The sequence below is a fragment of the Onychostruthus taczanowskii genome, unplaced genomic scaffold (assembly GCF_017590055.1).
Source record: "Onychostruthus taczanowskii isolate IOZ18803 unplaced genomic scaffold, ASM1759005v1 scaffold143, whole genome shotgun sequence".
Lineage (NCBI taxonomy): Eukaryota > Metazoa > Chordata > Aves > Passeriformes > Passeridae > Onychostruthus > Onychostruthus taczanowskii.
The window spans coordinates 41,329-67,340 of record NW_024498608.1 but is presented as its reverse complement, the minus strand read 5'-3'; the positions used below and the strand labels follow the sequence as shown (position 1 = coordinate 67,340).

The 26,012-nt window shown below is 36.3% G+C and overlaps 1 protein-coding gene across 1 annotated transcript in view; it reads left to right on the top strand.

Annotated features, from left to right (window-relative positions):
- ADGRV1 (adhesion G protein-coupled receptor V1) overlaps positions 1 to 26,012 on the top strand; it is a gene marked incomplete at its 3' end in the record, with an annotated part of 121,696 nt that overhangs the window by 65,672 nt on the left and 30,012 nt on the right. The window contains exons 45-69 of the mRNA XM_041398295.1: positions 1,242 to 1,417; positions 2,889 to 3,013; positions 3,869 to 4,035; positions 4,118 to 4,261; positions 5,161 to 5,268; positions 5,762 to 6,014; positions 6,727 to 6,846; positions 7,024 to 7,246; positions 7,714 to 7,918; positions 8,867 to 9,013; positions 11,249 to 11,504; positions 14,474 to 14,682; positions 15,234 to 15,404; positions 15,811 to 15,993; positions 16,714 to 16,893; positions 17,528 to 17,692; positions 18,938 to 19,055; positions 19,339 to 19,462; positions 20,610 to 20,748; positions 20,887 to 21,072; positions 21,335 to 21,567; positions 22,073 to 22,221; positions 22,315 to 22,513; positions 23,116 to 23,332; positions 24,457 to 24,696. Coding sequence (XP_041254229.1) covers positions 1,242 to 1,417; positions 2,889 to 3,013; positions 3,869 to 4,035; positions 4,118 to 4,261; positions 5,161 to 5,268; positions 5,762 to 6,014; positions 6,727 to 6,846; positions 7,024 to 7,246; positions 7,714 to 7,918; positions 8,867 to 9,013; positions 11,249 to 11,504; positions 14,474 to 14,682; positions 15,234 to 15,404; positions 15,811 to 15,993; positions 16,714 to 16,893; positions 17,528 to 17,692; positions 18,938 to 19,055; positions 19,339 to 19,462; positions 20,610 to 20,748; positions 20,887 to 21,072; positions 21,335 to 21,567; positions 22,073 to 22,221; positions 22,315 to 22,513; positions 23,116 to 23,332; positions 24,457 to 24,696 — 4,437 coding nt within the window. The remainder of the gene's footprint in view (positions 1 to 1,241; positions 1,418 to 2,888; positions 3,014 to 3,868; positions 4,036 to 4,117; positions 4,262 to 5,160; positions 5,269 to 5,761; positions 6,015 to 6,726; positions 6,847 to 7,023; positions 7,247 to 7,713; positions 7,919 to 8,866; positions 9,014 to 11,248; positions 11,505 to 14,473; positions 14,683 to 15,233; positions 15,405 to 15,810; positions 15,994 to 16,713; positions 16,894 to 17,527; positions 17,693 to 18,937; positions 19,056 to 19,338; positions 19,463 to 20,609; positions 20,749 to 20,886; positions 21,073 to 21,334; positions 21,568 to 22,072; positions 22,222 to 22,314; positions 22,514 to 23,115; positions 23,333 to 24,456; positions 24,697 to 26,012) is intronic.

Here is a 26,012-nt window from a genome sequence, read left to right as displayed (position 1 = left end):
CTGAAAACAATATAAGGGGTATATAGTATGATATGTGTATAGGACCATTTATTTGTATGTGTTAAGCATGTAGCTGAAAGATAAACTTTGACATGCAGTCATAACTTTAATTATGGCAGAATTAAAAATCCTATTCCTTTATGTGGCCTGAACTGAAGAGAGTATGCTGCAGCAAAGGGAAAAGGTGAATAGTTTTCAGAGTTTTAGAAATTGAAAATAATTTTTCTGACAGTATTAATCCCACTGCTTCTGTACTGTCCCCAAAAGAATTTCAGCTAGCAAATGAGCTATCTTAAGTGTGTAATAACAGATTAGTATATTATTAGGGGATTAGGATCTGAAACAAACCTTTCTGGAAACACAGGTTTTCAGTTTCTGAACCTAAAATGCATTTGACACCTCAGTGATGGCCAGTTTAGGAGATCTCTGAGAAGTAGGAGGTAAAATATTTCTCAATGCAGTCTTTAAATATGGTTTATTGAAGAAGTAAACAGAGATTTTAAATATTGTAAGCTCTATTTTAATTTCAAATCTGTCATTACTAAATAATTTTTCTAAGGCAAAACTACATGTACTACTGTAACTTTCACCTCTTCGGGTAATTGGGAGGATGACAGCGATAACACCTATTTCTTTCTAGACAGTTCTCTGCTGATTTGAGACCACCTTGAGACAATCCTATTCTTATCCACCATGGTGTAGTAGAAAGAATAAAACATCAAGAAGAGAGTATTTCAAATATTTCTCCATGGCCATTTTTTCCTTCTTTGTTCCCAGTACCAGAAGTGTAACTACTCTGTTGCCCATGAGATAGTTCAGTTGACAACTAAAGTAAAGTAAACCCAACTTGACTGAGCTGTGATCAGATAGCTGTATGGGGACTATGTTACCAAGGAATGTGTGGAATAAGTACAAAACAAAAGTATGAAAAAAGGATCAAAACCTGTTACATTTCAGAGAATCTTATGATAAGAGTAAAGAGGGGAAGGGAAGAATAAAAAGAATGTGGGTGTCCTCGTGTTAGTGTTGCACTAATGGAGGTCACCAGAGGGATTACTTTAGAACCCCCGCCTGAACTATCCATGCCTTACTCCTGCTTTCTCCAGTTCAAGAGCTGCTGTTGTGCTGCCCTGCTGTCCAGAGATGTACAGAGAAAGAACAGAAACAGCAGCATGGCTTGAATAACATTGTCATTGTTAGCTATCAAGTCTCAGTAGCTTTCTATGCTTGTTTCTTGTCAGACACTGCGTATTTCTGCAATCCTGGATGAAGAACCAGAATTGGATGAGCACTTTATTGTCACCCTGTTCAATCCAACTGGAGGAGCCAGACTAGGCACCAGAGTGCAAACAATGATTACGATATTACAGAACCAGGCTCCACTGGGGCTTTTCAGCATCTACCCACTTGCAAATAGGTACTGAACCCTGATTCAATTAAAAGGGAGTTTTTTCATATTCATAGAGATGATTTCCCTTTAAAAAAAAATTTAGGAATCCAATTGTCAAATATATGATTTTAAAAATTACACTATTCGTCAAATACCATTACTGCTATACAGAGGAGCAGAAAACACTTGAAATGCACTATTCACCATTAGAAAGGTTTATTTCTCTGTGCATTTTTTCTTGAAACAGTACTTCATTAGTCCCCAAACATTTCACTAATAGTAATCAATATTACAAATTCCAACCATAAACCAGTGTCCCAGGAATCAGAAATTTTCTAATTTACCTATTTATTTAAGCTCGTGCAAGATACACGTTCACTCAGGGCTGTTTTTTCAGAGCCAAATCAGCCAATCTTACTTGGACAAGCTCAAGAAGTGGCCCTTGGGAATCTCGTGAGGTTTAACAAGACCAAGTGCAAAGTGCTGCACCTGAGTCAGAGCAATCCCCAGTGCAGGCTGGGGGAGGAACAGATCGAGAGCTGCCCTGCCCCAAAGGACATGGGGATGCTGGTGAGGGGCTGGACATGAGCCAGCCATGGGCACTTGCAGCCCAGAAAGCCAAATGCATCCTGGGCTCCATCCAAAGCCCCGTGGGCAGCTTTGGAGGGAGGGGGTTCAGACCCTCTGCCCTGCTTTGGTGAGACCCCACCTGCAGAGCTGCCTCCAGCTCTGGGGTCCTCAGCACAGGAAGGACATGGAACTGTTGGAGCAAGACCAGAGGAGGCCACTCAGTTTGTCAGAGGGATGGAGCACCTCTGCTGTGAGGAAATGCTGAGAGAATTGGGATTGTTCAGCCTGGAAAGGAGAAGGCTTCAGGCTGAACTAATTGCAACATTCCAGTACCTAAAGGAAGCCTATCTGAAAGTTGGAGAGGGACTTTTGGCAAGGGCATGTAGTGACAAGAGGGAATGGTTTAAAACTGAGAGATGGTAGGTTCAGATTAAATATCAGGAAGAAATTCTTTATCGTGAGGGTGGTGAGGCACTGGTAAGAGAAGCTGTGGATGCCACATCCACAGGCATGTAGGTGTTCAAGGTCAGGTTCAATGGAGCTCTGAGCAACTTCGTCTAGTGGAGGATGTCCCTGCTTATGGCAGGAGGGCTGGAACAAGATGATCTTTAAGGTTCTTTTCAACCCAAACCATTCTATGATTATATTAGCCTCTGATATGGAATGATGTTTTCAGAAATCATTCAGCTTTACCCATATAGTTGTGTGTTAGATTTCAGGCTGGTTTAGATTTTGCTGAATTTCCCATGATTTTGTCAAAGTCTTGTGTGCAGAAACATTGGACAACCTTAATTAGCATTTGTCCTTCACAGAGCAAACCCAGTGTTTTATTTTAATTGCATGTTCTGTGCTGAAAGTGTAAAATTCCTATTTTTATACTATAAAAATAATGCTTCTTAAAATTTATTTTCACCATTCTCAAATTTAGGACAAATATCTTCACCGTTGAAGAAGCAAACACTACAGTTTATTTGAAAGTTTCACGGAGTAATGGGCTCAACGTGTCTGTGAGTGTTGAGTGGGAGACATTGTCGGATACTGCGTTTGGCATCAGTACGTTCACTTTGTCAAGAGCATCCGTTGCTATTTTCAGAGTGAAAGTAGCTACAGAGTAACCAAACATACAGGAGATATAACTTAGGAGTGAAAATTCACTTATAATATTCCTATGATATCCAAATTCGTTAGATATCTTGGCTGCATAAGAGTCAGCTTGTCATCAGTCAGTGCTGCCATATTTTCAACAATCTGTATTGGTCTTCCTGTTGCTTATATATTTTCACAAGGCATTTGGTTTATAAATCTGTTCTTTTCTACTTGTAATTCTGGATTTTTCTAAATAATATAAAAGACACTATTTTCTGTAAGTGTTGAATGACTAGGCAGTTGAAAAATCTTATTGCCATGACTACTACTTGTGATGAGAGAGAGAATGAGGATAAACACATTTTTAGTTTTTTTGCCACTATTTCATTCCTTCTTATCTAGATAATTTTCTCTACTACTACCTAAACTCCAAACTGAGTCACTCTGAATCACACTCAAATTGTCTATGCATCTTCCATATGTAATAGTAATATATAAGAAATTAATTAATTATTTAATTCTCAGTACAACCTCAGTGCTATACCATTTCCATGCATTTACATGCACTTATACCAGCTATTTAGAAACAACTTAGAATATAGATTACGCATTTATGGCATGGTCAAAAATGTCAAGATTGTGAGTTTGACCATTGTACGAGCCATTCACTTAAGAGCTGGACTCGATAATCTTTGTTGGTCCATTTCAACTCAGAATATTCTGTGATTTCTGATACTAGATTTGGTTTTCATAAGTAAATAATGAAAATGGTGTTGTAAAAGACCAAAAAGATAAATACTTTTCTCTTATACTGTATTGCAGGGGATAGTATCAGTGTTCTGTCTGTCGTGCAAAGCTTTGTGGAAGAGTCAGCAGCTGGCTGGTGTTTCTTTGCATTGGAAAAAAACCTGTATGGTGTGCTGTTGCGTTCACCTCCAGCTGTGTTTTCTACTGTCTACCAGTGGAAAGGAGTTTTTGTTGCCATCGAGGTAAATGCTTGCTTACAGACACCAACCATGCTGCTTAGTAAAACCTTGGCGTTTCACTTCTAAATTTCTGTTCCTCTCTCAGAATTTCGGTATGTGGAATCCTAAAAGCTGTGTGTCTTTCCAAATCCATGCCTCTCCCTACCTTGTGATTACTCATGGAGGAAGCAGCTGGGGAGCATCCAACAGCAGTGTGTATGCATTCATGCCTGGGCGCAAACTATTGAAGGTAAATCTCTGTTACTTACAAATTCATTAAATATTGGTGTTAGAAAGGACGTTGTGAGGCCCTTCTCTTCCACTATGTTTTGGAAAAAAGAACTCTGTTCTCAGATAGTTTGGCAACTGAAAAATCTGCATGAGTCAATGATGTAAATTATTGTCCTGGTTTAGGCCAGGGCAGGGTTAATATTGCAGTAGCCAGGAGGGGGTATGGCTGGAGCCCCGAGGTTATTCTGTATCACCTCATGTCATTTTCTGGGGATGGGGGAAAGGGACCCTCCTGGGGTTTGTGGTAGTGTAGGTGGAGTTCATGTATTGACAGGTTGTGTGTAGTGAGCATTTTCACATGTGAATCTTTGCCTCTCTTGTACCTTCTGCTAATATTATTGTTGTTTTTACTGCTAATTTTCTCATCACAACATCAAACATTGCTGTTTGCAGTAAATTGTCCTTATCTCAAACCGTGATCTTCATCTTTTGTACTTCCAATTCTCCTCTCCATCCCACTGCAGGGGGGAAAGGAAGAGGCAGCATGGTTTGGAGTATTTCAGTGGGAACACTAAATTGAGAAATACCATTCCTAAACCATGACAGTTATTACAGCTTGTTGTCAAATGTTTTTTGTAGTCATATTTTGAGGGTGAGATAAAATGATCTTTGAAGTGAAGAAAGAAATTGCGGAGTAATGAAGTCATAGAGAATTTTCTGAAAAATGTATGGTAACTGATATTAATTTTGTAAAATAGCATCATATATGTTTTTAAAACTATAAAATTACATCTATGACAGTTTTTATACATTATTTTATATACGTTTAATATGTTTACAGTTTTTAAAAAATATGTGTGCATATGTATAAACTTGAACTGACTTCCAAATACCATTTTTGCCATATTTTCCTTGTAGCTACAGACCCTCTCTATTTTGGATACCACACTTGTCAAACATTTTGCTGTGGATGAGGAAGACTATTTGGTTTTTGTGAGTGATACCACCAGTTACAGTCCCATCCAGGTTAGAACACACTTGTCTTCATGGCTTTGATGTAGGTAGTTTGATTAGTTTTCAGTTTGAAATGCGAAGGAAATATAGATAAAAAAGTAAATATATATTCCTGAAAAATTAGTTACATTTCTATTACAGATGTATAAGATATAAAATTCTAGATTTGTTTAAATGTAACAACACTCCTTACATTAACATGTAATTTAGACTTGGTTTGGTTATATTGCTACTGTCATTTCTGTTTTGAAGTCTATTACGTTAAAGAACTGTAGGAATAGAAATAGCTTCTGACCATAAACCTGTTCATCTAAAGAACAGACATTCAGTAAGGTAGTTACTAATAGCTGCTTATCAGTGTGCTTCCACCATAATGTAGGATCCACTATAGAAATGAGGAATTTAGTAAATTATAAGTCTTTCCAATTTTTCATCAAAATACTTAATTTATTTTTAATTAGTGCTTGTTATAAATATATAATAAAATACATATTCTGTTTTCCAGGTTTTCCAGTGGAATAAAGATATATTTGTGCCACATCATCAACTTCCACTTTACAAAGCTCTGAGTATTGCCTTGTTTCCCCGAGGAGGCATTATGTACTTACTAGTTGCGTTGTCAAATACCAGCCAGAATGTGCTCTTGTACCAATGGCTGAATAATGAGTTTAGGAATCTTCGTCAGTTACCAGCAAAAGAAATAAAACATATGGAGGCCTGGACTTCTGGATCTGACATATATTTAATTGTTGCAAAAGGTATTTGCAGAAAACAAACACTGAGTTTGTGAGGTATATGCTGGCTTGTTTGATAGCAAAGGTGTTTGGAATAAAAGGGGTTTAGATAGAGATTAAAATATTACTGGGGGTGACAATTTGCTGAAAAGCATCTTACTGAAGTAATCTCTGTTTTGGCCTTCAGAAAATGAAAGCATTTTGTATGTTCTTAAATATTTATGAAATTAATTAATATTTTCCCAATAACAATAGGAATTAATAACTCTATTCATCTAGCTGCTAATTGCGTCCTTTCTAAACTTCTGAGCTTTGTCACATGCAAAGAGCATTGACAAGTTCAGCAAAGTCAGCAAAGTTTACTGAGTTAAGTTCAGCAAAGTACATTTTTATTACAAGTATGACACTTTAGACATTGTTTTATGTCTGCATCCCTGTGACTCTTTAAAAGTGTATAATGCCGTCCATAGGTTTCTTTGCACTTGACTGTTGTCTGCTGGGCTTTTCAGTGTTCTTATATGTGAATGTGTGCAGAAAAATCCATAAATTATGTCATGGAATAAATCATCTAATGGGAAATCATGCTATGGAGTTATGCAAGTAAAAAGGAAGATACAATCACTGGTCTCACTTTGTAATTAAAGCTGCCAATCTCTGCCTTTGAATGGCCTCCAGTGTGTGATTTAATTAACAGGCAGCAATATAATGTAGCTTTTGTAATTTTTCTCCTTTGTAGAAACTGGAAATTCTGAAATTTACATCTGGGAGACAGGGCAGCCTACCTTCAGACACTTTCAGTCTCTTCCACTCTCTGCTGTAAGAAACATCCATGTTTTCATTCCTCCTTCAGGTTTAGGTAAGATATTGTTTATAGTACTGGAACTGGAGAAATATATGCATTCAATTTTCATATTATTTATCAGATTTTAAGAGATACTTTAAAAATTGAGCTGCCAAGGGCATTTCTGATATTACAAGAAATTTTAAATATATCACTGAATATTTCTTTTTTTCTCTTCCTTGCTCAATGTAGTTCACATCCTCCTCTCTGGTAAGGACACAACAGCACTCTACTCTTGGAACTCAGAAGGGAACCAGTTCTCTCTGATGCTGGAAGCCCCATATGCAGATCATATCACTTTCACTACTGCAAGGTCTCTGAACTCCAGCAAGAGTTTGATTGCTCTTTCCATTGGGTCCAGCTCCCAGATTTATGAGCTGACAACTATCTCCAACCAATCAGATTTTATACCTAGGTAGATTTTTTTGGTTTCTCTCCCAGCTCTTGCATTCCTTTTTCTGTGGTAGTCTTTTTGTTACAGTGAAGACCATTATAGACTCCTGTGTGGGATGTGTTTATTAACACTAAAGAGAATTTTTTACAGGTAGCCTTAGGATAACCTGAAGTCAAACTTGTCACAATTTGCTTTAAAATATGTAATACAAGGACTTGTAGTTAAACTGGATATTGAAGCTTTTATTTAGGATTAATTAAATTGCATTACATTAACAAGAAATATCAGTTACTATATGTTCTATTGTAATTAAGAAAAAAACCAAACCCAACACTAATCCCACAACCTTTAAACTTCATTGACTTACTCAGGAATATAAACAACAATTTCAGCATCAAAAATGCTCTTTAAATTTTCAGTAGTGCTTTCAAAATTTGTTAATCATATCCTCAGTTTGTAATTACTTGATGTGGGTTTTTGTATGCTAGTTCAGGTGAATTGATATTTGAGCCTGGGGACATGGAAGCTGTGATAGCAGTCAATATCCTGGATGACATCATGCCAGAGGAGGAAGAATGTTTTAAAGTGCATCTGAAAAACCCTAAAGGAGGTGCAGAGATTGGTGTCCACAGTTTCGTTAACATAATTATTCCTCCCAATGACAATGCCTATGGAGTCATTGCATTTGCCCAGGTAAAACTTTTAAGGTAAATCATTAAAATATGTATATACCATTTCTGAATAACAGAACACAAACATACTAAAATTGCATGTGACAGGATTCTTTTTCTAAAGTCTTGTAGCAACCTGAGACAGAAGGGCTTTGACTTCCGTTTAGCATTGTTGCTTGGTTATATAGATGACAGGCAATAGAAACTTAGTTCCAGTCTGTCCCTGTTGTGGGGTTTTTCTAATCCCCTTACATTTAGAATAACCCATTATTTTATCAGCTTTATTTTGCAACAACCTAAAAAATTAGTTATCAGATGGCATATATGATATCATTGTAGTCTCTACTGATTGGTTAATCAAAGGAATTAAGTAAAGATTCTTTTCCTCTAAAATAGTTACACCACAGAATGAGCCCATCTGCCTGAACAAAATAAAAACTTTGGAGAAAATGTCAGACTGAAGATATTATTTGGAGTTGTTGATTCTTAAACTATTAAATATTGTACTAAATATTATACAGTACAGATATATGTACTAAATGTATAATGAAGATGTAAAACACAGAAGAATAATCACTGAAATGAAACATTGTATCTGGACTTGTGTGAGGAGGATGAATATTAGTAAAGTAACAGCAGATAAAATATGTCTGTCTTGAAAGTCTACATGTTTATTTGCTTCATATGATTTGGTCATAAAATACTGCAAGAAAAAAAACCTAACAAAAATCGTTGAATTTTTTCCCTTAGGATGAAGAGGTCTGACATTTCAAATTCTTGTTTATGAAATTTGGACCTGTTGAGTATTAAGTTATAAAATTTTAATCAATAGACTTGCATTTAGCTGCTTAATAGTAGAATAATTTATTGAAGCCCAATGTCTCTGCCCCCCTTTGAATATCCTGTTCCCTAAAGAAACTTCTCTTTTTAAGAAAATAATGCTTTGGTTCTGCTGCCATATGTTTTCCAGAGTTCTTTATTTAAGCAAATTGAAGAAATGGAACAGGACAACTTGATCACCCTGAATATTGAACGTTTAATAGGAACATATGGACGAGTTACAGTAGAGTGGATCGCTAATGGGAGCACAAGTGATGTATTTCCAGCTTCAGGAATGGTATTTAATAATATTACTGTTATTGGGGAGGCACTGACTATATTGTCTCAGACGATAGGAAAAGATGTACTGAGTGAGAAGGACAGTACATGTTAGATTGCCCCACTTTTGTTAATCCCTGCTTCCTGGTCCTTTCCTGTGATTCAAAAGTTTTGTGCTGCTGGCTGGCACATAATATGGTGTTATCGCCCTAACACTTCTGGAACATGATATTGCAATGCTGTCCAGGCACAGGAGATGTGTATCTATAGTATCCTATTCCCATCTTCCTTTCTTCCTGCTGTGAGATTCAGTTCCTATGTCAAACTGTTTGCTTAGGTGGGAATCTGGGAATGTTTGCTCTTTGTCCTGACCTTTTCAATACAATGGAGAACTTAAGTCGTCCAGCAGAATATGACAAGTCCTACTTTTCAATGTTTCTGAGACTTTTAGAATCCCAGCCATGTTAAAACCCGGTCTGTCCTATGGTCAAAGATTTTTATGTGCCTTAGGACTGGCAGGAGCCAGTTTCTGTAAATCAAAGTTCTCCACCTTCTGGCTGTCTGTAGCAGACATAAAGCCCAAAAAATAGTGAAGAGAAAAATAAACGGAGTGGAAATCAAGGATGCCAAAACAATCATACTGAAATTGTTAGAGTACTCCTTCAGCATTCCAGCTACATACCATATGAGTACACTGCATAGCTTTGCATGCAAGAAGAGTCATAAAGGATAATATTTAGTGGAAATTTCTGTTTGTCCTACCATTATGTGTAGGCTAAGTGTTTCTAGACACATCTTCCTTGTTGAGAAAGACCAAATCAAGTTGCAGGCCCTTTGAATTTAAAAATAAGAATATAGAAAAAGAATGTATCAATCATTTTATCTGAAGAAGAAGGAAAAAAAAAAAGTTGAGTTGCCATTTTTTCACATAGCAATGTTTTTGAGACATATATGTTCATTATTTTGATATGGATATATGTGGTGTGTTGACCTTAGCTGTCTAAAAATCCCCAACTATTTCTCTCTTATTCCCCATCTCAGCAGGATGACGAGAAAGTAAGGAGAAAAATCTTGAGATAAAGGCTGTTTAATAAGAAAAGAAAAAGCCATTGTCTACCTGGATTTCTCCAAGGTTTTTGATACAGCTTTCTGTGGCCTTCTAAATAAACTAATGTTATTGCTGCCCCCAGCTCCTTTTCAAACTGGTGATCTGTCACAAGTGTGGTCCCTCAGGGATCAATATTGGGCCCAACAGTGTTTAAGATCTTCATAAGTGACATAGGTGATGAGATCAGATGTACTCTGATGAAGTTTGATGACGATATCAAACTAAGTGAGGAAGTGGACTCTTGGAGAGCCACCTAACAGGAAGACCTGGGTAGGCTGGAAGATTCATCAGGAAAAAATGTTGCACTATGGAAAACATAATCCAGGAGTGCAGCACCCACTGGCATTTATCCTGACTGAGGATTAGTTCCAGGGAGAGGGACCTGGGGATTCTACTGGTCAATAAGCTCAATATTCGTGAATATTGAGGCAATCCACCAGAATGTTTCTGGGTTGCATCAACGAGGCCACTCCCAGCACAGATAAAGCAGTCATTAGCCCACTCTACAGAGCACTCTTTGGGCTACAGCTGGAATTCCATGTTCAGTTTTGGTCCCCATTATGGAAAATAGATATGGGCAGGCTGGTAGGGGTCCAGAACTGGCCACAAATGTGATCAGAGGACAGGGAAGACTGTCATATGAGGAAAGGCTGAGAGAACTGGTCAACCTTGAGAGAAGAAGGTTGTGGGGAGACCTTATATTCAGACCGTGTGTCAGTATGTAAAAGGTGGCTACAAAGGAGAATACTTTTCACAAGGTGTCACATTGAAAAGACAAGGGGTAATGGATGCAAGTTACTCCTTCGGAGATTCTCATTGGACATAAGAGGAAAATTTTTCACCATGAGAACAATCATTCATTGGAATAACCCTCCCAGGAAAGTTGTGGACTCCCCAAAACTGACACTTTTAAGATTGAGTTGGACAGGATGCTGGACCATCTTGGTTAGTCTGTGGTACTGCCAAGAAAGATTGGGCCAGATAATGCTTGTGGTCCCTTCCAACTTTTTATTCTATGATTATCTAAGATATGTTTGTGTGTATGTAGATGCATTTTCTAACTGATAAAGTTTACAGAATAAAACTAGGTTTACTAACACAGACAAGAAATTTTACTTTTTTATCCTCTTCCCTCTAAAACTTTAGGTAACATTTTCAGAAGGTCAGGCCCTGTCCACAATCACCCTGACAATTCTCGCGGACAGCATTGCAGAACTTTCAGAGGCAGTGGAAATCATACTCACCCGTGTTACCACTATGGATGTTCAAGATAGCACAAAAGGAGCTGTCATAGATCCCGAAAGGGCAAGAGCTGTACTTAGCATTTTGCCCAGTGACTCTCCACATGGAGTGATTGAATGGCACATGGAGTCTGTCTTCGTTAAAATCACAGAGCCAGAAGGTAAGTCTGTTTCTTGATTCTTTGGAAAGAATGTTTGTTTTTTCAAAGTCAGCATTGTTGAAGTTATTAATACTGGTTACATATATGTATACATATATATGTATATACATATATGTATAAATTTTATATATATATATATATATATATAAAGCAGTTTTTTATTAAAGTTTTTTCTATATCAGCAGTATTTTATTATTTATAGCATAAATATCCCTTAAAATATGTAACTATGCTGTATTTCACATTGCATACATCAATATTCTTCAGCCATTCTTGTTTGAGAGGTAAGTTGCAAATCACTAATGCATAAAATATTCCTGTTTATATAAAAAGCAGAAGTTACCCATTTAATGGGATTGCTATATTGTTTAAAATAATTTACATAGAAAGACTTTGCTCTTGAAGTGGCTCAAAAAGGGAAGCTTTTTGCTCAGAGGACATGGGGAAGGAAGGAAGCAGAGCAGGAGTCAACTCTACTTCACGAAAAAGGTGGTAGTTTTCTGCTTGCAGTTGCATGTTTGATTTGATTTTCCTTCCAGACACAGGTTGAAAAAGATTTCCCAGGCAGTTGGTCAGAAGAGAACTCCCATGATGCTCAAGCTTTTTCCCTCTCTCCTGGCTCAGGGAGCTAGCTGGCATTTTTGGGGCTCTTACCGCAGCTACATGATGGGCTATTCATACTTTAACAACTCAGTTAGAATTTTATAACAATTTAAGGTTCTGTCCATATTAAAAAATTATATATACTTTAGAAATACTTTTTCCATCAGAGTATATTATCACAGGCAAAAAACATTCTAACATGTTTTATTTTCAGGTGAATTGGTGTTGCCCCTTTATTACCACCTGGAAGTAATGTAAAGGGATACTGTTGATTTTTTACACATTATAAACATTTATACTTTGAAGTTAGATTCAAGGAAGGTTCCTAGCTTCCACTGGTTGCACAGGGATTTTTTCCCCAATCTTTAACTGTTGTACTTTTAATGATTATTCACAAGTTCTATCTGTGAAATAATACCTAGTTACAGTAACTGGTTTGAAGTACAAGCCTGTTTACATTTTATCTTTTTCTATTTCTCCAGTCATAAATGCACCACTTTGAGCCAGATTATGTGTTTCATTATTTATTGGATAAAATTACAAATCTGCTTTCCCAAAAGGATGCTGAGCCTGACTGATACAAGTCTATTTAACTTCTTTGATATTTAAGTTAAGGAAATGTGACATTTACAGACAGAATGACTGCCCTCAATACCACTTTCTGTGTTAGAATCAATAGTGATGGCCTAGGCATGAAAGGTTAGGCTGATTATTGAGATAGAAGTTTTGAAGCATAACTGAATAAAAGTAGAAGTGTTGAAGTAATAATTTGTGTAACATGCATATAAAACTGTAGATATTTAATATCTTGTTCTTCTTCCAGATCCAGTTTTTCAATGCACAGTATCTTTAGATATAGGTACTGTTTTGTGTGTTCACACCATTTGTATGTGTTCATTGGCTTAAGCCCTAGAATTATCCAAGGACTGTTGTGTCATTGAGCAGAACTGAAGCGGGCTCTAGCAAGCAGCTCCAGTAGTTACCTGAGCTGAAAATCAAGCAGGCCAAGGGCTAAAATACGGCTTCTATAGGGCTCATCCTAGTCTCAGTTCTCTTCAACATCTTCATGAACAATTGTATCATGAAGAGGGGAGGGTCAGAGAAAGAGATGACGCACACACCTAATGTCCATGTGGCAACAGAGAGAGTTTATTGTTTGAACCCCTCTTTATAAAGGGGGTTTGAAATGCCCCAGTCTAGATAGCTCATTGGCCTGATCTTTTAACACTGCCCAGCTACCAGACAAGTGAGGTTCTGCAGCTCAGGGTGGAAGGTAATTGATTAAGGTTCCTGTCTGTCAACCCAGAGGCCAGTTTATGGAACTGGCTGGTTTCTTATTTATATCCAAATTAATTGCACTGTACAAGCCAGCTTGTACTGTGATATACTGTGAGAAATGACTTGGATGCAGGAGTCTTGCGAATACTAAGTTTGCTGACAACATTAAACTGGGAGGGGCTCCCTTGAGGGCAGAGAGGCTCTGAAGAGAGATGTCAACAAATTAGAAAGACATTGACAAAATACAGCACTGGGCAATCACCAACCATATGAAGTTTAACAAGGGAAAGTCACAGATTCTGCACCTGGGATGGGGCAACCCTTGATGGATGGACAGTCTGGGGAAAGAGATGCTGGTAAGCAGTGCAATGGAAAGCGACCTGGGGATCCTGGGCATCAGTGGCAAGTTGAACATAAGCCAGCAGTGCCCTGGCAGCCAGGAGAGCCACTTGTGTCCTGGGGAGCATCAGGCACAGCATCACCAGCCGGACAAGGGAGGGGATTATCCCACTCTGCTCTGTACTGGGGCACTCTCACCTCCAGTCCTGGGAGCAGTTTTTGTCACTTCAATATAAGAAAGACATTAAACTATTAGACAGCATGCAGAGGAGAGCCATGAGAATGGTGAATACCTTGAGAAGTCATACGAGGAGTGGCTGAAGTTATTTGGTCTGTTCAGCCTAGACAGGAGGAGACTGAGGGGAGACATTGCAGTTACAACTTCCTCATGAGGGGAAGAGGAGGGGCAGACACTGATTGCTGCACTCTGTGGTGCCCTGTGACAGGACTCAAGTAAATTGCATGAAGCTGAGTTCAGGCAGATTTAGGTTGGATAGCAGGAAAAGGTTTTTTACCTAGAGCGTGGCTGAGCACTGGAACAGGGTCCTCAGGGAAGTGGTCACATCACCAAGCCTGACAGAGTTCAAGAAGTATTTGAACAATTCTCTCAGGCCCATGGTGTGATTCTTGGAGTATCCTGTGCAGGGCAAGGGGTTGGACTCTGATGATCCTGATGGGTCCCTTCCAACTCAGCATATTCTATGATTGTAAAACAATCATATCTTGAATTTTTTCTCTCCTTACTATAGGGCCAGAGAATTCAACTACTGTTACTCTACAAATTGTTCGAGAACAAGGTTTTCTTGGGGATCTTGCAGTCCAGTTGAGCACTGCACCAAACTTTGAACTCCCCCTGTCCAATCAAGCAACAGAAAATGAGGATTATATACTGGAAAAGAAAACAGTAATTATGGCAGAGAATGCAACAACAACTTCTGTCATAGTCACTATTTTACCTGTGAGTAGCCAACAATTTCTTGAGCTATTAATATCTTTTAAAAAAATGGAAATGGTACTGATTTTATACTAGTAGTATGACTTAACATTCTAGATATGGCTGTGCTGGGACTCTTCTAGCCATCTCTTTAAAAAAAAATTTGCATACTCATCACTGGAGATGAGCCAAATTCTTTGATTATAATCCCAAAATTTACTTATAATAATGAAAAAGATTATGTATATTCTTTAAATATATTTAGAATAGAGATATTGATTTTCAAGTCATGGCTTGGTTTCTGAGATCTAGCTGACTTTCTCATAGGTAGCAGTAACAGGTGACAGCCAGCAGTGCTTTTCACTGTTCTTGAAGATCTGAAATCTGACTTGTCAGCTTCTATTTCGCAATCTCAGCAAAAGTATCTTTTCATCTTTCATATGGTATGAAGCCAGAGGTTGATTATTGGTCCCAAATACTAAGAATTTTTAAACAGTAAAGTACCTAAAAGTAGTCAACTGTATTATATTGCAATGTATCATTTAAAAAAAAAGACATTGAAAACTTTTTTTCAGGACAATATTCCAGAATTACAGGAAGGCTTTATAATCAATATTACTGATGTGCAGCTGATCACTTTATCTGAAGGACAGCCAAGTGTGAAGAGGCTTGGATTAGAAATAGCTGAAATAACAATTGAAGAAAATGATGATGCCAGAGGAATATTTAATTTTAATGTTACAAAGGTAAGTAAGTCTGAATGAAAAACATGTAAAGTGTCTTTCGAGCAAGACAGTCTGATTTCTCAGATAACTTCTGAAAGTATTCTGATTGGCTTTATGATACTAAATTGTTCTGGAAAAAATGGCCAGATACCAGACAAACAATTCTTTCTCAAGTTGTTCGCCACAAATAATACACAAAATTTATTTTTGTGCTGTCAGTGCTGAAACCAGTGTCATAAAAAGGGATGTCAGGAGGTCATCTAATCCAGATTTTTGCTCATAGCAATGTCAATGCTAAGGCCAGTACATTTTGCAAGTAGTTACATATTTCTTCCCTTATTTTTAACTGCAAGTCAGCTTGAAAAAAAAACAAACAGCAAACTAAAAGTTTGTTGAGACATTCTGCAGTTTCTTTTTGAATTTGCAGGGTATCACTGGAGCTGTTTCTGGTTATGAGGTACCACCACCACAGAATGTATTGAAACTCCCAGTTGTTCGACAGGCTGGGAGGTTTGGGTCAGCAACTCTGTACTGGGAAGCCATTCTTTCAACTGCCAGCTTTGAAGACTTCACACCATCATCTGGAAACCTTACCTTTGCAGATGGGCAGGTACTCACTTGCTGAAAGTTTACCTGGCTTTTGGTTATCAGCTTAAGATTTTTTGTGTGTTTTCCTCTAGCAGAATTTTCACTGAAAACACATTATTTGTGGCCTTATGTATATGAATGATGCTCCCAGCTTCAGTTTTTTAACATGGAAAACCAGAATATTCAAAACCAAATAGGCTTGTGTGTCTTTGATACTTTGGCAAGTGAGGACATAACTTCTAATAATCAACCCTGTTACACTGAAAATTTGTAGTGAAATCCATCTTCACTATAAATTCTCAGAATAAACCTATATGTTTTCTTAGCTGTGTTCTACACATAGTTTTAAATTTCGTGCTGCACCTGAGAATACCTATTGTACACAAGGGATTTTGATTTTAAGTGAATACAAGTGGTCTTTGGCAAAGGGAAGGTTATACATAGTGTGCAGAATTTTGACTAAATATTGACAATATTGTCAACATTCACTTTCTACTGACTACCAAAACAGAGCATGCTGCTGGTTTTAACAAACAAGATTTACATTGATGGAACTAAAAAACACTACTGAAATTATATCTTATTCTAAATATACAAGCATAAGAGGAAAAATGAACAAGTGAGCATTGTCTAGATATTACTAGATACAATTTGCATATTTTAATTTTTTTTTCAAAAAATTCACAGAATATTATAAATGAAACTGTTGTTTTTTTTTTTTTTCTTTTTAACATTTCTGTAGGCTACAGGAGAAATAGAAATTACAATCATAGATGACAGTGAAGTTGAATTCCTTGAGATATTCAAAATTGCCCTGGTGAGGGTAACAGGTGGTGCAAGACTTGGGAATGACACTGTGGTAACTGTCGCTATTCCACCAAATGATTCACCTGTTGGGGTATTCAGGTTTGAAGAAAAGAATGTGAGTTTGATTTAGGCTGCACTCAGTTGGAGTGGGTTGGAAGTTGGAGTGGGTTTGTGTCAATAGCATATAGCTGATTTTTGTAAGTCTTCACTGCAGTGGAAGATGTGATTTCATTGAAATATTAGTGCTTGTCTTCATCTAGCTGCGTAGGATGGTAATAACAGTGAAAGTGTTGCTGTATAAATATAAAGTTATGTGTGACTGAATCAATTTAATTCACTATACTAACAATTCAGGACATCCCAGGTAGGATTTTTGATGGTCTGTATAATAATCTACATTACTGAAAGTAAAATTTGGAAAGAAATTACAAAGCATATCTCATCTTAGTTCTTGCAGTACTTCTGCTCTCCCTTTTGCTTGTACTGAACCTGCTTGTGACATTGTCTGTAATTGTTTTGGATCATAGTGCATAAATAAATTACTTGAATGACTAGTCCTTGGTAGTAGAATTCAACACTCTCCTTACACCTGTTACGTTCGTGTCCATTTTCACTCCTATTAATTGTCATTGATAATGTTTTCCATTGTTTATCTTAAACATGTATCCATGTAATTTGACATTATTAATGCAGCTTTTGACTTTTTTCAATACAACCTTTCCCATATTCTCCTTCTCTTTCTCCATCAGGTAACTGTGAAGGAACCACAGACATCTGATGACTCCGCTGCAGTTGTTTTGCTCAATGTAAGTCGAAGTCAGGGAGGAAGAGGAGCAGTTACAGTGTTATGGATTCTCGAGGAAGCAGCCAGATATGATCTGACTCCTCTAAATGGTACCCTTCATTTCAGTGAGGTATTCCAGACATTGCAATAACTTATTTACTATTAGATTTATAAATACTTCCTTCTGCTGTGTATTTGTCTGATTGTTATTACTTGTTGATAGGAGTATGGGGTTACTGAATATTATACACTAGAAAAAGGTCAGTTTTAACTGACCTTTTAGAAGTATTCAGGCTTCTTTCAAGATGTAATGGAAAGCTGACATGCTCTTTTAATGCAGCATAATGTAATCATCAGGAAGGTAGCTCTTCAAATCTCCACTATTTTTACTATTAAGAAAGAGGAATTGAAAACTACCAAATGAAAAGAATGATTCAAGAAACACTTATTCCACTAAAGTATCAAGTGTCTTAAAAAGAAAATTTGTATTGAAAGGGTGAGAAAAAAAAATGAATGCTCAAAATCTGCAGATTAAAAAAACCCAAAAAACACCTTCATATCTTTAAAACTAGACAGTGTTATTTAATTTGTAATTCATGGCAGGTTACAACTCTGAAGTCAGAGTTAAATATTGGATACCAATACAATGTTAATATTTCTATTTTACAGTCTACGCAAAATATTTGATGAAAAGTATTTTAACAGAGCATAATCTATTTTCTCTCTGTATAAGCTTTTTCTTCATTAAATCAATAGGCATGCTGGTTGTTTTACTTTGAGTCAGCTGAAAAATAGATTTTTTTTTTTTTTCTGGTAAATCCATCAGTATTTGGCAAAGTTTTGCTGTCATTTCTCTACTGGTAGGCTTTGACATTTTGTCTTGAACATTTATCTATGCTTGAGTATAAGCATAAACTGTGTATGCATGGTATACTAAATTTATACCATGTGTTTGCCACTTCCCCCTGACAAAAATGTGGATTAGGCAGAAATTTGACTAATATATCTAATCTTAATAATGTGTTAATCCTTAGAACATGTGTGTACTATTGAATATGCAGTTTCTCTATAGAAAGTTTCCTCTAAGTTAAAAAACATCTATGTGAGTGCAATTTCAAAGGAATTTCAATCTTTCTTTAATTGAAAATAGTGAGGGTATTTTTAGGATGGCCGGCAATGTTTGAGAAACAATTTTTTCTGGTTATTAATCTGTGAGAAGAAATTTCAGCCAGATCAGATATCTGATGTTTTAAAATACTGAAGAATATGTCAAGCATTCTTAACACTTGATATGTAAAAAAAAAAATATTAATACCGTATTTTGTTTATTTAATTTAATATATATCCATGTCTTTCTGGTCTTTACATGATGCAGACTGAGTCCCAGAAACTGATTGTTTTACATGCAATACAAGATGGTCTGCTGGAGGGGAATGAAACATTTACCATTCAGCTAGTCTCTACTGGTGATGCAGAGATATCCCCTGTAAATGGTAAAGAGTTAATTCAGTATCTTCTGGTTTTAGATATTCGATATGAGACTATTAGAAGTCTATTAATATTATTTTAGTCTGCAGTGCTGAAGTATTTTGTGGGCATCTAGTTGGTCACAATTTTCAATGTCAGTCTTTTTCCCTAAGTTCCTTACCTGAAGAAGTCAAAGAGCGTTCCACAGGCCCTCTGTGAAGTTAATGTTTAACCACTCATGTCACAAAATTTACCAAAGGTAATTTGCTTAGTTTTCACTTACCATGAGAATAATTTTTCTCTTCATAGGTGTTGCAACCATCACTATTATGGGAGATGAAGGAGCTTCTGGGGTGGTTGGGATAGCCCATTCATCCAAGCATGTTTTGGTTGGAGAACCTTCTGGAAGTTATAATGGAACTGCTCTTATTAGGTGAGTGTGTCTCTCATTTTTTCAGAGAAGGAACAATAGCCCAGATTCAAAAGCTATGAGACCCCACATTTGGCAATTTATTGAGTACTATATTTTATCATAATTTCTATAATCAGTGCTATTTTAAAAACTAGTGATTGGTTTTAAGGAAGGGTAGAATATATCATGTGTGTATCCTTTCAGTATTAATGGGGAGGTCCAAATATTCCTCTTGGTCTTCAAGTTATTTACAACATTGATGCACCAAAGGAAAGAGGACCTTAATCAAAGGAAAGGGGTAAGAAAATGTGACATATGAAGGTGCTGTGTGCTTTCTAGAATTTGATTCAGGATTTGTGCCTGAATAGTATTTCAGCAAATTGTTATATTCTATCATGAACAGTATGGGAATGGGTGTTTTGGTGGAAATAAAAAACAGTTGCAATTGTTTTATTCAGTCAACTGAAAACAGAATGAAGAGTTGTAGATTCTTAGAAGAATCTTCTAAGACCATTGGAATAAAACATTATGACACTTCCAGCAAATATAAAGCAGCTGAGCACCTTCTTGTACAGGCACAAGAAGCCCAAGAGACAAAACAATGCTTTGTGCAAGAAGTAGTTTAAGATTGTGTTATGTGTAGAATGAGCAGACAAATCTTTATTGTGACTTATCCAAGCATTATGTTATTAGTAGGATTTTAGACAAATAGCAGACAGAACATATCACAGAAAATCTCAAGGCAGATGTATCCTACATCTGCCTTATAGATCAAATTGCCCCTGGCATTACCCTGGCATCCAATTTCCCTCTATTTTGCATATCTATCTCTGGAAAAGAATAGAACATTTAGAAATAGAAAAATAAAGCAGTTTTCCAGTCCCATCTTTGGGCTATACATGGAAAGAAACTTGAAAGACCTCTTGGTAAAAATACAGCTGGAGATGCCTCCAAACACAGAGAATTAAAAGAGAACTTCAGAGCTGTTCTGAAAATGCCTGAGAAGAGAATTCTCATGTTCTTAACAGTGATTAAGTACATTAAAACTCAAGTTTTCATAGTGCTGATAACATTTCTTCCATGCACAACAGTATGATATACTATCTCTGTACTGGATATTAAATAATAAAGGTAAAAATGAAATCTGTGTTTGTGTCCTTACCTACAGCCTGGTACGTGGCCCAGGGATTTTTGGGGAGATCATAATATATTGGAATATAACACCTCCTCATCAGACAGAATTTATCGAGGTATCGGGAACCTTGACCATGCGAGATAGGCAGTCTGCAGCAGTTGTTCTAATACAGGTATATGAGACATCTGATACCAGTAGCTATTTCAAGTACTTTATTTTATTTTCTTAGGATCTTGGCTAAAAATTATTTCTCTCTCTCTCTCTGGAAATGGTTTAAATCCTTATAGCTGTTGTTGATTCTTTCCTGTAGGCTGTAGATGACAGCTGTCCTGAGGAAAAGCATTACTACCAATTTCAACTAACCAGAATCAGTGATGGAGGACACATAAATGAATCTAGCAGCACAGCAAATATTACCATGGCTGCCAGTGATTATCCGTATGGAGAGTTTACATTCTCCCGTGAACTATTGCAAACAACAGAAGATGAAAAATGGGTATTAGATTAAAATTCTTTTTTTATACAATATTACTGCTAGATATCAACGTTGTTGCTAGAATTATGTTCAACTTTAGAAAGAAAAGAAATCAGTCTCTAAAGTGACTGTGGCTATCTGCTAAATTACATGTACTCTGTACTTGGTAAATCATATTGTTGTTACCTGACAGAACCATTGAAAATATGACTTTAGAACATCTTAAAGATAACTGTAACAGAAAGCAAAGCCATTTTAAAAGAAAATATTCTCTTTCCCTCAGGTAAACATCACTGTTGTGCGTTCCAAGGGATCCTATGGCAGAGTGCTTCTTCGCTTTCAGATAATAAATGGGACTGCAGAGGAAGGAATGGATTTTACTCCCACAGTAAAGGAAATGGTATTTGAACCAGAGGAGGAAAGTAAAATTATTTTGATTGAAATTCATGATGATGACTTTCCTGAAGGTCCTGAAAACTTTTCATTGATGATTAGTGAAGTGGAACTCCAAGGAAGGTAAAGTTAAAATTTCCATTTGGTTTGTTAAAAGCAGAAAACAAACTAGAAAAACAAACTGTATTTGGATTCTGATCTACCTGAATACAATCACTGCTAGACATTTCATCTGTTTTACTATAAAATTTTGTAAGACAGCTGTAATTGTAATCATAATATAAAATGTGTGTATGGTAAACCCAATTATTTTAACATTAGTATGAGATGTTGGTGATTAAGATTTAATAAAACTTAAAATCCATACATTAGATACAAATTGCCAAGTTGCAAGAAATTTCATTAAAAATATGAAATGAGAAGGAACAAATGAAATATACACATTTCTAGTAATAATTCTTGCAAACATAATAATATGAAGAAGTATGACAAAAAAGTCTTCAGTAGTAACTGTCAGAAAATAAATTTGTTTGCAGTAATTCAAAAATCGTCACACACACATGTTTATACTTTCACAAGAAGTTTAAAATGTATTTTTATGTTTTGGGTTTTTTTATGTTCTTGCAAGTGGATTTGATTTTACTGTAAGAGAGAATGGTCTGCAGGTGGATCAACCTCCAATAATAGGAAATATCTCCACAGTATGGGTCACTATTGCAAAAAATGACAATGCTGAAGGTATCATAGAATTTGATCCGCAGCATGTCCTTCTACAGGGTAAGTTTACCATAAGTTTTCACAACATTTTAGAAGATAAGGCTTTGGCATGAATTTTGAAATTACATAATTTTTTCTCAATTATTTTTATAGTGGAAGAGGATGCTGGATTAATCATGATTCCTCTTTTGCGAAAGTGTGGAACTTATGGCAATGTCACGGCTGATTTTCTTTCTCGAAGTATTTCTGCAATTCATGGTGTTGACTATGTCATTCATAATAATACTGTAATTTTTTATCATGAACAGAACCAGTCTTTTATTTACATATCTATTATAAATGATGAAGAAAGGTAATTACATTTTCAGATATTTGTTCACCAATTTACTTGTGATTACGTCTTTTTTAGCATGTGCTAAAAAATCTACACATATGTGTGTATAGAGCTGGAATTGAAAAATTTCTGCAGAGCTAAAAAATTACCTAAGGGAGAAAACCACCTACAGGGGAAAAAATAAGATGTTACATTACAGTGTCATAGTTCTGTTAAATAGTATGCAATCATGCTTGCAATGAAATATGATTTTTAATTACATTATAAGAAATGTTGGTGTCAACAGTACTGCTATGAAGTATAAAATATTTTTCCATATTTTTGTTTAACTTAACGCTAGTAGAAAATAGAATAATGATAGAGTTTCAGAATGATGATATATGAAATATTTTTATTTCAGATATCACCATTCTATGCAACTAGAAGGAATCTTCTGCACTGCACCTATGGAGATGATTTCTTTATTCTTTTAAATATGTTCAGTTGGATGCATGATTGAATTACTAAATACAGTTTTAATTTTTTTCTTTTCTCATATCTCAAAATGTCTTGTTTTTGTTTTTTTGTTATGTTTGTTTGTTTGTTTGTTTGTTTGTTTGTTTGTTTGTTTTTCTGTGCAGTGAATTTGCAGAGCTATTTGAAATCCAGTTGACAGGAGCCACTGGTGGAGCCATCCTGGGGCTCCACCTGGTGAGCCAGGTCACTATTGCGAAAAGTGATTCTCCCCAGGGCATGGTCCGATTTCTCAACCAAAGCCAAATTATTCTTCCCAACCCTGATGCAACCACAACGGTGTCCCTGGTGGTGGAAAGGACTGGGCAGTTGGTGGAGGCACAAGTGGGTCTTGCCTGTAAAAGACTGAAAGTTTTCCAGTGACTACGTCAAAAACCTTCTTCATTTTACTTTGAGAGATTTATTAGTGACTGATTTCTAATTGTATAATTACAACTTTTTATTAAACATGAATTGCATATAGCTGCAGTATAACAGAAAGTGTTGTTACCCTTTTAAAATCCTCTTTCTTCTCCTGCTTCCCTTCTTTTATTATGGTATTGTGTGCATTGTTTTGAAGTAGCTCCTAATCCCATGAAAATTGTAGTTAACTTCATGTACTACTACTACTTTAATTTAATTCAGGAAATTTCTTACTCTGAGTTTCGTAGAGTATTTTTCTACTCTATAGAGGCCACTTATAAAGTGAAGATATAAATAAAAAACATGGTGGGCCTTTCACAGTCTTGTCAAATAATTGGAAAATTTGCAATATACGCCATGAACTCTTCTTCTCCACATATAAAAATTGCCTCAATCTTTGACTTTTTCTAGAAGTCATTGGAGAAAAGCAGAAAACACTGAAATTAACAAAATAATAAAGTCCTGAATATAGCCTCCTTAAAAGCAATCTAATATGTGGGAATCACTGAAAATGCTGTGGCTTTTAATCAGGCTGAAGAAATATGAAGGATTCATAATTTTCTTTGTAATATGAAGGGTTAAAAACTTTTATGACAGAAAATATTTGTCATTTTTAGACTTGACATCACACTTCAAGGGGAAATGGTTTTGATCATGAGCACTGATGTGGGAAGTTTTGCAAAACAAGTCATGAAAGAGACGAGAAATAGACACTGACCTTTGTGATTCTTGCTATATGCTAAAGAAATCTTAGTTTCTTTTCTATTACTAACATCTAGAATTTAATAAACTGGCATTGTGACTAACACTTTAAAATTCCCATTTGTAAATTGACATGTTTACTTTTTCAAAGGCTTCTATATTTTGTCCCGTAGTAATAATTAATAGTTAATTAATAGTAATAATTAATTATTACTATTTTGTATCCTGTATTAATAGCATATATTTAAACATAGCTAAGTACTTTTGGTACTCTGTCACTTCTCCCCTTGGGATGCTGTTATAATGTATCACCCCTCTAAATCTGAAACTGATCTCTTCCACAGATTAACTGGGACATTTTGGGACCCAATTCAGAAGAAATTTTGTCTCCTCTGAATAGTGACATTGGTGACCCTGTGAATGGAACATTCTATTTTGAAGAAGGAGAAGGAGGTCTGAGAACAATTAATCTACAAATCTATCCACATGAAGAAGTTGAAGTTCAGGAAACCTTCATTATTCGACTGAGCCTTATGAAAGGTGAAACAGAAATCGATTCTAAGGCAAACAGCATTACATTAATAGTAAGTTATTATCGCTTCTCATTCTGCAGATATTGGTATTGATTCATGCAAAGCTTTAAAAAATTAATCACAATGATTACTTAGTAATTTTTTCACCTTTGAACTATTTTGGTATATTATGTTCAATTCTGAAAGAAAAAGGGCAGAGAATCTATCTGTAAAAACTGGAATAAAAGCAGTGGGCTGGCTCTCCTATTTGCTGCTCTCTTTGGAGAGAGCATGGATTGAGCCCACATTTCTATGTGTCAATATGTTTGTCATCTGTTGTGGTTTAAACCCAGCTGTAAATTAAACTGCACTCAACTGCTTCCGTTCCCCTACCCTCTCTTGTGAGAGGGAGACAAAAAACAGTGTTTCTGAGTCAAGATAAGAAAAATTTACTTGAAAACAGTAACAGCAACAATAATAACAAAGCTATACAATAGAGAGGGTGATTTACACACAAAAAGATGCTCACCATCAAAGCTCCACTGAGACAAAGACAAAATGTCTTTTTCCCCTGAGCAAATGAAAAACAATGATGAACCAATCATCCACACACACACTTGTCCTTAAACCTTGAGACAGGGAAAAACGATGGACAAACTCTCCAGGCTGGACCATTTGGCCTGCACCAGCTATTATGTGTGTGTGGTAGGTAGTAGCGATCTCCACATGCCCACACAGCACCACGCTCTGACGCCTCAGCAGCTGCAAGCAGGACATTGTCACTCTTGGCATTTCTTCAGAGGAAGGGAGAAAATCTAACTTCTTATAGTACAAGAGAAATGCAGATGTTTTTGAGAGTTATTACAGACAAATCAGTGCTCTAGGGATACTGCAACTCAGGAAATACTTATAAAGCTGCTGTAAGAAGCCCTCAAAAGTATCTCTCCTAGAAATGTATTTTTATTTTATTATTTGGTCTGTAAGGTGTTGATGGAATTAGCTCTTAGTTCCACAGTCCCGTTCAGGAAGTTGTGTTACCCTAAATTCTTTTTGCAGCTAAGGGTTCATGGATGCGGATGAGCTCTCTTTCCCATAGTTCTGAGTTTGCAAACTGATAGTGTTAGAAGAATTTCTGTATACTAGCTCAATATGCCTGAGCATTTCCTGCTTTACAATCAAAATATTCAGATGTAGCATTTGAAATAAAACTCTGCTCTTTTCCTTCTTAGACAGGGTAACTGAAAGCTGAAAAAGGGGCATTCAAAAGTTTCTCTGCTGTTTTTGGGACTAACAGATATGTGCCCCGGTAGCATCTAGCAGTGAAAATCTCAGTAGTTTGAACAAGAATACAACTTACACTACATTTCTAGTTTTTTAAATGTTTCTTT